General features: G+C 33.9%; 1 protein-coding gene across 3 annotated transcripts in view; it reads left to right on the forward strand.

Moving 5' to 3' along the window:
• Positions 1 to 15,920, forward strand: part of RAP1GDS1 (Rap1 GTPase-GDP dissociation stimulator 1) — a 140,365-nt gene that overhangs the window by 20,219 nt on the left and 104,226 nt on the right. For all 3 annotated transcript variants that reach the window (XM_012810563.2, XM_023518399.1, XM_012810565.2), the window contains exon 2: positions 4,323 to 4,430. In XM_012810563.2, coding sequence (XP_012666017.1) covers positions 4,323 to 4,430 — 108 coding nt within the window. The remainder of the gene's footprint in view (positions 1 to 4,322; positions 4,431 to 15,920) is intronic.

Below are 15,920 nucleotides of genomic sequence, written 5' to 3' on the forward strand. Positions count from 1 at the left end.
GGAGATGGACTCAGGTTCTGTAAAACTCAAAAACAATCTTTGTATATTCATTCTAGTATCAAAAAGAGGCTGGCACAGTGGTTTATACCTGTAATCCTAGAACTCTTGGAGGCCAAGGTGGGAGGGTTGCTTGAGGCCAGGAGTTAGAGATTAGCCTGGGGAACACACCAAGACCCCCACCTCTGCAAAAAATTTAAAGATTAGCTGGATGTGGTGGTGCATGCTGGTAGTCGGAAAGTTGAGCCAGGAGGATTGCTTGAGCCTAGAAGTTGGAAGTTGAAGTGAACTGTGTGCTTACACCATCATACTCTAGTCTGGGTGAAAGAGTGAGGCCTTGTCTCAAATGTAAAAAAAGAATTTGGGGGATGGAGAGGATAGAGAAGGCCTAAATCTTTTGTTAGTTTTTTAAGTTCCTCACCTAGCAGAAAATTCATTAAAGAAAAAACAAATACAAAATACACCCCCCCACCCCCCCTCCGCGCACACACACATCTAGTATAGTTTAATAGAAGACACAGTAAACTAATTTGTTAAAATGTTTTAGATTCCAGACTGGCTCAGGACCAACTCTGTAAACATACATTAAGCAACAACAAGAAAAAATACAGAACTGAATTACTATACAATATAATAAAACCCCAAATATAACATTTTAAAAATACAGTACTTTTTACTTCACATGCTAACACAAACAGTGATTTCTTCTTAATTTGTAGTAAGAAGTAAGTACTTCTTACTTTACGTATTTAGAAAAAATGAGTAAATTTGAATGGGGGGGTAAAAAGGTCTTTTTTTTTTTTTTTTTTTTTGACAGTCTCAAGCTGTTGCCCTGGGTAGAGTGTTGTGGTGTCGTAGCTCACAGCAACCTTGAATTAATTCCTGGGCTCAAGTGATCCTCTTGCTTCAGTTTTTCCATTTTTAGTAGAGATGGGGTCTCACTTTTGCTGAGGCTCCTCTTGAACTCGTGAGCTCAAGGTGTCCACCTTCCTCAGTCCTCCCAGAGTGCCCAGATTATAGGCGTGAGCCACTGCACTGGCCTGAAGTAAAAAGATCTTAAACCTTCTTCACAGACTCAGTTAGCAGTTCTTGTCATATACTTATCTCCAGTGTGTTTTATCCTTGACAGTGGTATAATGTCCAGGGTTAACAAACATATCTATCTATTAACATGTAGTAAAGTGAGGGAATGAACATTTTCAAATATGATATTTGGGCCCAATAACCTTGAAAAGAAAGCCACCATATCTGAATAATGCCATGTACTATGAGGAAGATAAACTGAAAAATGCCACTACAATAACATAAAAAAATTTCAAGACTTCATCAGTTTAACATGACACTGTCTTGTGTTGAGAATAACCTTTTAGATTAATCTTTTGCTCATAGTCAAGTATATTCTTTGATGATGCTAAATGTCATAAGCCCTTTTACAGCCAGGTTATTTAAATATTATAAAAGCCTCACTTTCCCCATCAATTTTTCTGAGATTGAATTTTTTTTTAAAAGTGCGGAGCTGATAACTATAAACAGGTCTTTAAAACTCTTTATTGCAGTAAGCACTTACAGAGCAATAAATACAAGCTGTCCATAAATTAGGTCCTGTGCAATTTACAATGTAAAACAATTTTAAATTGCACATGAACTTTATGGACATCCTGTATTATAATTTGAATTTCTTGTTTATAGAACAGAGATATTGGAGTAGAAAGAGCCTCTGGTGCCTACTGGTATATAGGACTACAAGAGAAAAGAAAATGCTTGGCAAGGTTGTTTGAAAGTTCTATTGGGAAAGTCTAGCTGTTTACATGTCTTCAACAGGGACATTTTAGAAAGACGTGGAATGATAACTGGCTAGTCAGGTTACCAGAGTTGGGAATCAGATTTTATCCAATGTAACAAGGCCTAAAATGTGGTAGTTCTTTATGTTGATTGGTAGGTAAAGAAAGGACTTGATCTGTCCGGCGGGATAAAGCAAGGAAAGACACCATACAATCCTAATATTCTGGAGGACATGCATGTATTAGGAAGAGAAAGGGGCTCTGGGCAAAACTGAGGGCACAGTAACATATAAAGGGACATGCAGAGGGTGGATGGTCTGTAGAAGAAGGCCAAAAACAGATATTAAAAGACTACTGTTTTGAAACTGAAATGTTTCGAAAATGGAAAAGGAGTCAGTTGGTACAGTTATCAAATAAGATGGTTAGGAAAAATTCATTGGCTTTGTCAAGATATTGTTTAAGACCTTTGCCAGACTCATTTTGTTAAACTTGTAGGGGACTTTGTTAAGTGTGGCTTTCGGAGTAATTAAGCAGTTAAAAAATTGGAGACTCATTAATTATAATTAATGACCAAAGTGAACTTTGCTTTAACCCTTTGAAGATGTCACATTTTCTTTCATAAGGGAGGCTAGAATATGTTGTTATATCAGAAAGAAATTATTCTTTTAAGAACAAATTGTATTTTGATTATTAATACTTCTTTTTTTTTTTTTTTTGCAGTTTCTGGCCGGGGCTGGGTTTGAACCCACCACCTCCAGTATATGGGGCTGGTGCCTTACTCCTTTGAGTCACAGGCGCTACCCTGATTATTAATACTTTTTTATGCTGAAATCTCCCATGGAAATTATCTAGTTTTTTCTTTACTTACTGCCTTGCTACCAGCCAGAGACTGAGACATTTTCATTAGAACAATTTCAGTGTCTTATAAGTAAATATATAATACAGAAATTTGGATTTACACAAAAATAATTTGGGTGGTAAGGATTTACTAAGAGTTACTGTCATGGTTTGAAGGAGTCCAAAAATAATACCCTGTGTTTCTTACCCAAGTTCAGAACACTGGAGATATGAACAGATGAGTCGTCTACTAGAATTTAAAATATCTGCTTTAAAATTGATAAAGTCTACAGTGACATGTTTATTTGAAGTCACAGTAGGATTGCTAATATGTTGCTGCTAAATTGGTCGTATTTACTAAGAAGACATATTTACTGATTTTTGTCACCGGTGCATCTGGGCAGCCAAAGGTATGGAGGAACAGAAAATTCTTAGCTCTTCTAAAAGAACAAGAACCCAAAAGGTTCTGAGGCAGGCAAGTTCAGTTCCTCCTTCTTCTCAATTTATCAAATAAATTACTCTTCTTTCAGAGGAGGGAAACGCTCATCGGTATTGTTTCAGATTTCACCTGGTACCCAACCTTTAAAGAACTCCCACTTGTCAAGTTTCAGTATGTCAGTGAATGAATAGCCATAGTTACCTTAAAAGGCTATTAAAATACTCCTGCTTTCCAACTATGTATATATATGAGACTGTATTTTTTTCATCTGTTCAGCTAAAATAACACATCAAAAAGATTAAATATAGAAGCAGATATGAGAATCTAGTTATCTTCTGTTGAGCTATATGTTATAGAGATTTGTAAAAATGTAAAATAATGCCACTCTTCTTGCTAATTGTTTTGTTTTGGAAATATACTTATTTTTATTAAAAATGCTAATTATGTTAGTCCATAACAGATTTATAATTATAACATTTAAATGGATTAATAATGTTTTGGGGTCTCAGTTTTGCGTTTTTAATACATTAAATATCAATAGAAATAATATAAATGAAAGCTCTTTGGGATTCTTGATAATTTTTATTTATTTTATTTTTATTGTTTAGGATTCATTGAGGTTACAAAGAATTAGTTTACACTGATTGTGTTTGTTAGGTAAAGTCTCTCCATATAATTTTTAATAGTGTAGAGTTTTGACAATTTGTGGTCTACTCTACAGGATATAATTGAGGAGGAGAACATAGCTTTATAATGCACCTTTTGCATTATCAAGCAGTACTTTGAAAGGTAGGTTTTGTAGTCATCATACTTTATTTGAAATCATATTATTTTGAGATGTTTCTAAACTTAACATTTTTTATTTTTAAAATATGACAGAGGAGGTAAAAAATGAAATAAAATATTTGCAAAATGGTATAATGTTTTGTGGACATTTAGTTTTTCTTAACCATTGCTGGTTTCCTGAACAAGCTCAAGAAGGTATAAGAATATTGAAAAAAGATATTCTTTGGCAATCTATGGAATATTCTTGGTATCTTACACATAAAGAGTAAATATTTTATGCCCAAGTTAAATAGACAAAGTTTTTTTTTTTTAAATTTTCATAATAGCGCGGTCTAATTCCATTTTGGAATATATGGGAAGGTTAATTCACTGTATTGGAAACCTTTTGCAGCTTAGTGGTAACTGCTTATTCTTTTATCATATAACATGATGATCATAAGATTGAAGTTTCTGATTTTCCTTTTCTTTTTTTTTTTAAGCAGATAATCTCAGTGATACCTTAAAGAAGCTGAAGATAACAGCTGTTGACAGGACTGAGGATAGTTTAGAAGGATGCTTGGATTGTCTACTTCAAGCTCTGGCTCAAAACAGTAAGTTTCATTATGTTTACTCAAATTCCAAACCAGAAAATCAAATCAGCAGTCATTCAGAAACTAGTATGTAGTTAAGCTAATAACTTGTGTTCACATGAGTTGAATTCTTTTGAATCCTATCCTTGAATACTGAGGTTGTTCTACATATTCCACCCTCCAACCCGCCCCTGCCCCCTCCCCTCTGCCCCAGGGACTCAAAGCCAGTTTGATAGGCAAAAGAAAGCAAGAATTGGTTGGTGGTGATGACATTAATACCAGTCCCAGAAAAGGCCATTATTTTATTCCTCACAGGCAAGCATCAGAGTTGTTTTTCTTAACACCTACATTTGTACTTTAAAAGTAGACTATGTTTATATGTGGGGAAAGCGGGGGAAAAAAAGAGGAGAAACAGAGAGGAAGCTTAAAACACAACATTTTTTTTTTCTGAGATCTTAGGGTCATATTTTTAAATAATTATACCTTAAAGCAATATGTAAATGTACCTTATATTGGAAGAAAACAGGAGCAGTGTCATTGCATTTGCTTTATTATATTCACTAATTTCTGTGTTATCATCATGAGTAGATAGGTATAGAATGATTTTTGTTACGTTAATTCTGCTTGGTCCTATGATGGTTTATGCTGTAGTTATGTTTATGCCATGTCTAATCCTGAGATTAATTACATGGCTGACAAAGAATTCAGGGAAAAGTATAGGTTATTAAGGTTTCGAGTTCAAGTACTAGATATATGTGTTTATTTAAATTATTTTTTAGTTAACTATGATTAGAAAGTCTAAAAAAATACCATACTCTTCATCAGAAAGCCATCTTTTAAAGCTAGCCTTCAGAATTCTTTTTCAGTAATTATTTTCTTTTGAAATTATAACTCTGTCAAGCTATTTAATCTTAGAGATAACAGAGAAAGGGTTTGAAACAAGTTTAGTAAGATCATCTGGATAAGGCTTCAGATATAATATAAAAGGAGATTAGTACAGTGCTATCCATTATAGAAAATATGTGTACATACGTGTGGCTGTGTAAATTTAATAAAATTAAATACAATTTAAAATTAAATTCCTTAATCTCACTTTTCAGTAGCCATATTTGGCAGGTGACTGGCTTCTTAGGGTTTGTAGATATGAAACATTCCACTGATCACAGAAAGTTCTTTCGGATAACACTGATCTAGAACTAGAAATAACCACATTATGCTAATGTTTACATGTGCCTATTTAGGGAGCTTTACATAGTAATGTAATTTGCCTAACTACGTAGAGCATCTTAAGTTTATTTTTTTGAAAAGTTATCTTTTTAAATAACCATTTTTTGTTTTCAGTAGCCCATTTTTTTTCCTCTGTTAGAAAAAATATAGAACTTTCTGAATATGCTATTTACTTTAGAAACTCAAGAACGTGAAGGTGATGTCCTTGATCACATGTAGGTCGCTCAGTTCTATCCTGGGAAGACTAGAAGAGAGAAAGATGAAATTGAAGGGAAATGAAGTAAAAAAGGAATAAAAAATTTATAGCTTTTCAGAGTACAGATTCAAGAAATATTGAGAAGCACGTGATTATTGGATTAAATTACAGGCCCATTGTGAGCATCTTAACTGAACCTATATTTTGAAAATGGTCTTCAAATTAGACATTGCAAGATATTAAGGCCATATAACTATAAGGTCTTAACAAAAATGATAAGCTCACTTAATTTAATTTCCCAGGAAGGGAACAAGAGGAATGTCTTGTTAACAGTCTGAAACAAAATACGTGAATGTCCTCATGTCTAAGACTACTAACATGAAAGAATTTGACATTGGGTTCATGCTGATGTCTTTGACTGAGAGTTATGTCTGTTGTTGGAGCAACTACTGTGTGTAGCTCTGGGCAGAGGACTATATTTGTTATCTAATCTCTACTGTAGTTCTATGAGGTAGGTTTTATTATTTAGTGAATGAAGAAACAGGTTATTTCTCTTGCTGTCATGGACTTGAACTCTTAAATGTCTTAACATAATATTTAAGTAAATGAGATGAGGTATGCATTAACCAGTGTGATGTAAATGCTCCTAATTCTATGTGAAATCAGCACATTGTGCCCCATAAATGCATTAGTGTATACATGATCTATCTGTTTATGATTTAATAAAAAAAAAAAAGAATTTGGATTTTGAACTGTTAGTTTACAAAATAAAAAATAAAGTGAAGCCCTTTTTTCCTAAATTTATGTAGTTGAAACTATTCCAAGAACCTAGTTTTAATATTATCTTAAATTTTTTTTTTCTTTAAAATAGTTCCAAATTCTTGCTAGAGAGGCTAAGTTTATTTTATAGGTATTTATTATAATTCAAGTATAAAGTATATATACTTTGTATATATATGAACATGTATATGAGTATGTATATGTATACAAAGTATGATATAGTTCATAAAATTAGCATATAGTTTTTAAATAACAAACAGCAAAAATTTACCATTAAGATGTTTATTTTCTGTATTCTTGCCTGAATAAAGTGATTGATCCATTACTACTTCTGTCCTCTTAAAGTTAAAATTATAAATTAACTTGGATAAATCTATACTTGCTTTTTTTACACAAAGACCTTAGAGTATCATAATTTTTCCTTAGTGTCAGGTGTTTTAACTAAAAATATCACTGTTTGCACCAGAATTGCACCTTATCAAGCAAGAAAGATTTCTCCGTTTTGTACAAATATAAAATGGTAGGTAATGTGTGTAATAGAAATCTAAACTTAAAATTTTATTTCACAGTCTACTAACCTGTCACTGGAAAGGATATTTCTGAAAGTAAAGAATGCTATTGAAATTTTTATACTGCAAATTTAGTACATCAAATTGTGTATATATTAGAAGTGATCATGATCTGAAATTAAAATTTTTACTTTGATGTGTGATGTTATAATGGGTTTTTTTCCTTCAGCAGTAGCAGTTCTTTCTGTAATATTAAATACAATATATAAGTCCATCTTAAGAGACAGTTGGAATATTTGAATATTTAGTTTTATGGAAGACATTCTGTTCAAGCAAATATTTTTGTGTAAATCTCCAGTCTATATTAATGTAGAGGCATTTATTCACTTAGATAAATATATCAGATCTCAGTTTTTGAATGTTTTTTGTAAATACACGAAAGTTGCCAGCCAACAAATCAGCCTCTGTTTGTCCTAGTCTCTTTTGATTTAGATTATAGTTAGAAGATTCTCAGTAAATTCTTGTCATATTGTAGTTTGGTTACTCTATTTCATGCTTAGTTTAAAATTTTAAATGATAGACCACCTATCTTCATCATTAAACATTAAGACAGGAATTGCCCTTAGAGAATATGGCATCTAAATCACCTTGCAAGAGAAACTGCTAATTTAAATTAAAGATCCAAAGACAAGAATAACTAACATTCTGTTTATTCATAATAAGAATTCTATTCATTCTATTCTGTTCAGAGAACATGGGAACCATTTTCTGTTGCTGGGGGAACCATAAAATGATGCCAGTGTGCTCACCAGTACAGCTTTTACACTGTCTTCCTGAAGAATTGGGCTGTCTCCCTCTGCCTTATTGTCTCACTTTCCTTTGTACATAACTTAGTTATTTACCTGTTGGCGCTTTGTATTTCATGTAAGAGTTACATAATTTTCTCTGCAACAACTCTGTGAGGCAACACAGGTTTACTTGTCTTTAAGGAAAAAAGTGTTGTGTCTCGTTTTACATCCCTAACCTTATACTGTAGTACGTTTGAATTCTTAGTTTATTTACTTAAATTCTTTATTTGTTGTATTGATTTTGGGCTCCCATGTAGGCTGTAATCCTAAACATAATTATAGGCATATGTTAGTTTATTACATTCCACAGAGAGTGTGTTTTTTCTTTACAGATGGAGGTTTTTGGTAACTCTGAGTTGAGCAAATTTATCAGTGCTATTTTTCCAACAGCTTATGTTCTTCACTTCATGACTCTGTGTCACATTTTGGTTATTCTCACGGTATTTCAAACTTTTTCATTATTGTTATATCTGCCACAATGATCTCTGATCAGTCTTCTTTGATGTTATTATTGTAATTGCTCTGGGAATGGCCACAAACTATACCAATATCACAGTGAAGATAATTGATCATGTGTGTGTGTGTATGTATGTGTGTTGACTGCTGCATTGACTCTCCTCCCCCCTTCCCCAGCTCTTGCTTCCTCTCCTCAATCCTACCTATTCTTGAGATACAACAAATAATCCTACAGTGGCCTCTAAGTGTTTAAAGGTAAGAAAGTGTCATACCTCTCACTTTAGATCAAAAGCTAGAAATGATTAAGCTCAGTGAGGAAGGCAGAGATAGTCTGGAAAGCTAGGCCTCTTGTGCCAGTTAGTTAGGTTGTGGATGCAAAGGAAAAGTTTTTGAGGGAAATTAAAAGTGCTACTTCAGTGAACACATGAATGATAAGAAACCAAAACAGGCTGATTGCTGATATGGAGAAAGTTTCTGGTCTGAATGAAAGATTAAACCAGCTATAACATTCCCATAAGCCAAAGCCTGATCTAGAGCAGGGCCTAGATCTCTTCAATTCTCTGAAGACTGAGAGAGGTGAGGAATCTACAGAAGAAATGTTTGAAGCTAGCAGAGGTTGATTCATGAGATTTTAAGGAAAAGCTCCATAATGTAAAAAGTACAAGGTGAAGCAGCAAGTACTGATATAGTTAGTTGCAGCAAGTTACCTAGCAGATGTACCTAAGGTGGCTATGTATGTACACTAAACAGCAGATTTTTAATGTAGAGGAAACAGCCTAAATTGGAAGAGATGCCATTTAGGACTTTGATATATAGAAAGAAGTCCATGCCTGCCTCAAAGCTTCAAAGGAAAGGCAGGCCCTCTTGTTAGAAGCTAGTGCCACTAGTGACTTTTAAGTTGCATTCTGAAAATCCTAGGACCTGTAATGCTATGTCTACTTTGCCTGGCTCTTGAAATGAAACAAGAAAGCCTGGACAGCAGCATATTTATTTACAACATGATTTACTGAATATTTTAAGCCCGTTGTTGAGACCTACTGTTCAGAAAAAAAGAGGATTCTTTTCAACATACTGCCATTCATTGACAACACACCTGGTTGCATAAGAGCCCTGGTGGAGATGTATAAGGAGATGAGTGGTTTTATGGCTATGGACACAACATCCATTCAGCAGCTTACAGATCAAGGAGTAATTTTGACCTTTAGGTCCTGTTATTTAAGAAATATGTTTCGTAAAGCTATAGCTGCTATAGACAGTGATTCCTCTAATGGATCTGGGCAAAGTGAATTGAAAACCTTCTGGAAAGGATCTACCATTCTAGAGCTGTCATTAAGACTGTTTGTGGGAAGAGGTCACAATATCAGTATAAACAGGAGTTTGGAATAAGTTAATTCCAAAGCTTGTGGATGATTTTGACAGTTAAGACTAGTGAAAGAATTAACTGTAGATGTGATTACAAGAGAGACATAGCAAAAGGACTAGAAATAGAAATGGAGACTGAAGAGGTGACTGAATTGCTGCAAACTCACGATCAAACTTGAACAGATGAGGAGTGGCTTCTTGTGGATGAAAGTGGTTTCTTGAAATAGAATCTACTCCTGGTGAAGATGCTATAAACATTATTGAAATGACAACAAAGGATTTAGAATATTATATGGACTTAACTGATAAACCAGAGGAAGGGTTTGAGAGGATTGACTCCAATTTTGAAAGTTCTACCATGGGTAAAATGCTGTCAAACAGCCTTGCATGCTGCAAATCATTTATGAAAGGAAGAGTCAAGTGATGTGGCAGACTTCCTTGTATTTTAAGAATTTTCCATAGCTACCCTAGCCTTCAACCACCCTGTTGATCAGATAGCAGCCATCAGTGTGGAGGCAAGACCCTCCACCAGCAAAAAGCTTATGACCTGCTTGTTAGCATTTTTTTAGCAATAAAGTACTTTTCAATTAGGGTATGTACATCTTTTTTAGACACGATGCTGTTTTACACTTAACAGACTATACCATAATGTAAACATAACTTTGATATGCCCTGGAAAGGAAAAAATTTGTGTGACTCACTTTATCATGATATTCGCTTTATTGCAATGGTCTGGAACCAAATCTGCCATTTACCTCTGAGTTGCGCCTTCAAGTACACAAGCTGCTAATGTGGATTACTCCATGAATCTTTCCTAGCACTAAGAACTGCTTTTGTCATTCTCTTTCAGTCTGCTTTATGCCTTGAATATTTCTAAACAGACTTACTGTCATGTACCAAGGTTATTTCCTAAGTAAAGGACTTCTTAGTAAATGTCTTATCATCGGTTTTTTTCAAAGTATGATAAATCTGCAGTCACTGAATATGGAATATTTCTACTATTCTAATAGAAATGGACTACTTATTCTTTCATAGTAGTTTCTAGGGTAGGTTTTATCTTTTTACACCAAGTTATCAAATATACCCCAGAAGTGATATCTTCCTTTGGAGGAAGCTGGATTGATTTTTTTATCTCCTTTACAATTTTTGTATTATATTCCTCTTTTAGTTATTGTGCCCATTGTCATGAAAGCTTAGGACTTATGCTATTCATAAACTATCAAAGATCTAGTTTTATCAAATAAAGATAACATTTGAATAATACAGGAACTTATCTAAACTAAAAATGTACTAAAAAGACATTGGCCATTCCTGATGAGTTGAGACTCCTAAATTGCTATAAAATAGTGATGGTCACCCAAATCTGCATTTTTTTACACATTCTATAAAAATTCATACAGATCAACAAAGAGATCAGATAAAACCAACTAACCTCAATCTATGCCTTCAACATAACTAAAAGACAGATTTTAAATTATTAAAGAGAGAAATAAATATCCAAATCTAGCTTAGTCTGTTTCAGAGACCACTGCAGAGAGAGTTTAATCAGAGTTCATGTAGGAGAGGTTAGGGGGATGAGAAGCGTGGAGCCCAAGGGTGATATTAATATACAATTAAAATTGCCTTTCAGAAGAAAAATTCCTAAGCTAGTGGGAAAATACTAAGATCTAGTCTTAGTTTAGATTAGAGATTAGCACTATTGACTACTTAAAAGAGCATGGGACCCTGTGTGACAATCTAGGAGATGAAACAGTTGCTTTTTTCTTGTATAGTTAGTAATGAAAAGAAGGAAGCAAGATGGTGGGGAAATTAAATGTTCTGAAGAAATAAAAACCCCATAAAATCAGAAGACATATTCATCATCCCCTTTAGCTTCAGTTCAGAAAAGGGAATATTTGAACTAAAAGACCTAAGTATTCATCCCAAATCATTGCCCTTACTACACACAACTTTTATTATTACTTAAGGGAAATAAAAATTGTACACTGAGTAGGAAATTTCAGATGAGATACATACAAACGTACTACTACAAGGAAGAAAACAGGCAATAAAAATCAAAACATTTTAGCTATTAAAATTTTTTTCTTATAAACCATGATGCAATTATGAGTAATCGAATACCATGACCTATATTAAATATCCTTAAACAAGTCTTTGTAGATAAGAAAAACTCTCAAGGCAGAAATTCCGAAGTTGGATTAGAAATAGATAAACCCTATATACCAGAAAGATATGAAATGATGAGTTGACCAGAAAAAAATCAAAAAAGTAATAGTCATTTTAGAAATTAAGACCAAATTAAAAGATGCCTAAGGAAGAAGGGATGAAAAAAAAAATAAAGCTGCAGAGATGTTTGATATGGAAGGTAGTAGAAAAATCATACATACATTTGGAATCCTTAAGAAGAAAAGTAAAACTGCGACAAGGGTAATATTTAAAACTATAAACTTAACAGGAATAAAGGAAGACCAGAATCCATACATTGAAAGGACCCACCATGTACGTGTGAAAATTGACCAACAGTGGTCCTCTGAAAAATACAGTATATTATAACTCGTAGATTTTAAAGATAAAAATAAATGCAAAGTATTAATTCCCTAAGGCCTCCATGCAAAAAATGTCAAGTTATTTAAAAAGGAAAGAAAACCAGATTGGCACCAGACTCTTCAAAAGTAATCTTGAATTGAAAAGTGGATAGTAGTTTTAAGTAACTCAAGAAATACATGTAATAAATTTTACATTGAGCCAAGCTGCTCAGTAAATATCAAACCCATAGAAAAACACTCTTATGTAGAAGAACCCAGGAAATACTGTACTCATTAGCTTGCCAGAGTAATCTTCCAAAAACTGTGTTGTTCAGGACAGTAGCCACTCCCCAACATGGCTATTGAGCATTTGAAGTAAGGCTAGTCTGAACTGAGGTGTGCTGTAAATACTACCAGATTTTAAAGACTTAGGACAAATAAAAAGAATGTTAAATAGCTCATTAATAGTTTCAAAAATATTGTCTTTAGCCATACCACCTTGAACATGCCCAATCTCATCTAATAATTTTAAAAATATTGGTTATTAATTGGATATCATTTTTTATACTTTATGAAATATTTACAAATGCTTTTATTTACTTACTGGAGACAGAGTCTTATGTCACCCTCGGTAGAGTGCTGTGAAGTCACAGCTCACAGCAGCCTTTAACTCTTGGGCTTAAGCGATTCTTTTGCTTCAGCCTCCTAAGTAGCTGGGACTACAGGCACCCACCCCAACACCTGGCTATTTTCTGTTGTAGTTGTCATTGTTGTCCAGCAGGCCTGGGCTGGGCTTGAACCTGCCAGCCCCAGTGCATGTGGCCAGCACTATAACCACTGAGCTATGGGTGCCAAGCCACAAATGCTTTATTTCTAGTGAAGCTTTAGGTTAGCATTTCTTGAATTATGGGTAATGGCTGATCAAAGTGGGTTTAAAAATTGGGCCAGCAAGTATAATATGATGGAAGATGCAGTTTAGAAGCAAAATAATGTTAACAAATAAATTAAATATAGTTGGATTATTCAGTGTAGGAAGAGGACATTTTTAAAAGAAACTTGACTTCATTGTTCTAGGATAAGATTCTAAGAAGAAGGCAGCTTACAGGGTCCAAGATATGTTCTGTGTGCTTAATTTAATCTAAAGCAGAAAAGAGAAGACAGTGTATATCCAATGTATTTACATCCAAGAGTTTGTGGAAAGGGCAACAGAGAAAGGCTGGACTCTGATTGGGATTATGAGAAAGACTATCCTGAAATTAACAACAGAAACAAGATACATTGATACTAGGTGCTGTTTGCCCTCTGATATGCTTTGAATCATTATATTTCATAAAAGGCAAAAAAGGCTGTCATTGTGAGCATCCTGCAGAAAGATATAAGCTTCCATGGGTATTTGTAGTTAGTGATTGAAACCTTGGCAGAGGATCTGGGTTTACTAACATTAGCTAATGAATGTTACCATTTTTGCTTCTAAAGTTTGCTATATTTGAAAAACTTTTTATGTCTCTAACAGACAGTAAATGTGTAAGAGAGAAATATGATTTGAAATGATGCTGTATGCCAAATACATACTGAAGATTTGCCATCCTTGTTATTTATACTACCAGCGCTGACTTACTACATAAGGACTGCACTTTAAGTTACTCTCCAGGAAGAAGAGAAGGATTTGTGCTGCTGTTTTTTCTAACATTGTTTTTCATCAGAGTTACATGTAAACTTCATTTGTAGCCAGGTATGGTTAGTCTATGGCCACATACTTTACTGAAGTGGCTTCTTTAAGCATGTGGGCACTAACCGAATGTGTCATTCCATTTATGCTGCTAAATAGAATACCACAGACTGAGTAATTTACAAATAAAATAAATTTTTTTTTCTATATTTCTTCTTCTGTTTCTTTCTTTCCCTCCCCCCCTTCTTTCTTTTTCAACAGCTTCTCATTCTATTGCCCAGGTTAGAGTACTGTGGTGTCAACCTATCTTATAGCAACCTCAAAGTCCTGGGCTCAAGCAATCCTCCTGTGCTCAGGCACTCCTCCTGCCTCAGCCTCCCAAGTAGCTGGGACCACAGGCACCTGCCACAACACCCAGCTAGTTTTTTTGTTTTTAGGAGAGATGACTCTGGCTCTTGCTCAGGTTGGCTGGAACTCCTGAGCTCAAGGGATCTTCCCATCTTGGCCTCCCAGAGTGGTAGGATTATAGGCGTGAGCCACTATGCCTGGCCAAATACAAAAAATTTATTTTCTTGTTCTGAAGGCTGGGAAGTCCAAGATCAAGGCACCCATAGGTTTGGAGTCTGGTGAGGTTCCTTATCTCTTTGATGGCACCTAGTTACTACATTAACGGCATCTTCACATGATGGAAGATGGAAGGGAGAATGAGCAGCTGTGTGAAGCTTCTATTATGGTAGCATTAGATCCATTATAAAAGGCTATGCCCTCATGACCTAATGACTTCCCAGAAGGCCCCATTTCTTAATATTGTCATAGTGGGGATTAAGTCACAACATTCAAATTACAGTACTCATGTGTGTCCTGAATGTGTCAAAGAATATGAAGGATGTAAATTGGCCTTTTAATTGGTATTATGAATTGGAAATGAACTAATAGTGGTATCTGAATAAAAATTATATATTCTCTACAGAAAACTATAGTAATAAGTAGATTGATTAAACTGTTGGTAGTATCTTTGCTCTGATTTTAGATTTTTGAAGCTGAATTTAAAGGTAAGGGCAATTTTGTGAAATAATAAAATTTCATAAATCATTACTTTTTCCTTTGTAAGATATATGTATTTTTGTTATTATTTTAATTAATTTGTTTCTTCAGAATTTTATTTTGTTATAAGATATATGTGAAGATCTGATTTTACTGTTTTTTTCTAGGCAATTTTTCTACATCTCTTGTCTCATCTATTATTGGTTAATTATTCCTTTTTTGTCACATAATAACCATTTAGTTTAATAGCATCCTTGTCTAGGTTTTATTCTGTTCCATTAATCTGTCCAGTATTGTGCTATTACCATGCATTTCAATTACAGTAGCTTTATGGAGGAAGTTTTCTGTTATGAATCTATTTCATAATTATCTGTGGATTTTAATTCACTGGTAACTATAGTTTATCCATGATATTAAGACTGGAAGAGATGTCACATCATGGGAGTTTATTTATTTACTATAATTTTCTTTTTTTGTATCAATGTATGTGAATATTGAATGACCAACTACTAAATTGTTGGCATAGGAAAAATCATGAAAATATTAAAAATAGAAGGTAAAAGATTAGCTCTTTGACTGAAGTAGTCAAGGGAAGAATAGCCAAGAAATGGAAAAGATCCTAAACTATGAAAAAATTGTAGAAACACATTAAAGAAAGAGTAATTTAAGTTGAAATGTATGTTAAGTCAAAAATATATCTTATTAACTGAATATAAGATACTATATTGTTTTCTACTTGCCCAAGAAGATCTTGATCAAAAATGCTAAAGTTGAAACTCTTAGATGCCTTAATTATGTATGTTTCACTTTACTTTCATAAATCAATAATAATTGAAGACATGAATATTACATGTATTTAGTAATGGTTTAGGTATAATTTTCTAAGGTAATATTT

This window comes from Otolemur garnettii, unplaced genomic scaffold, assembly GCF_000181295.1.
Source record: "Otolemur garnettii isolate 467f Iridium unplaced genomic scaffold, OtoGar3 scaffold00137, whole genome shotgun sequence".
Classification (NCBI taxonomy): Eukaryota; Metazoa; Chordata; class Mammalia; order Primates; family Galagidae; genus Otolemur; species Otolemur garnettii.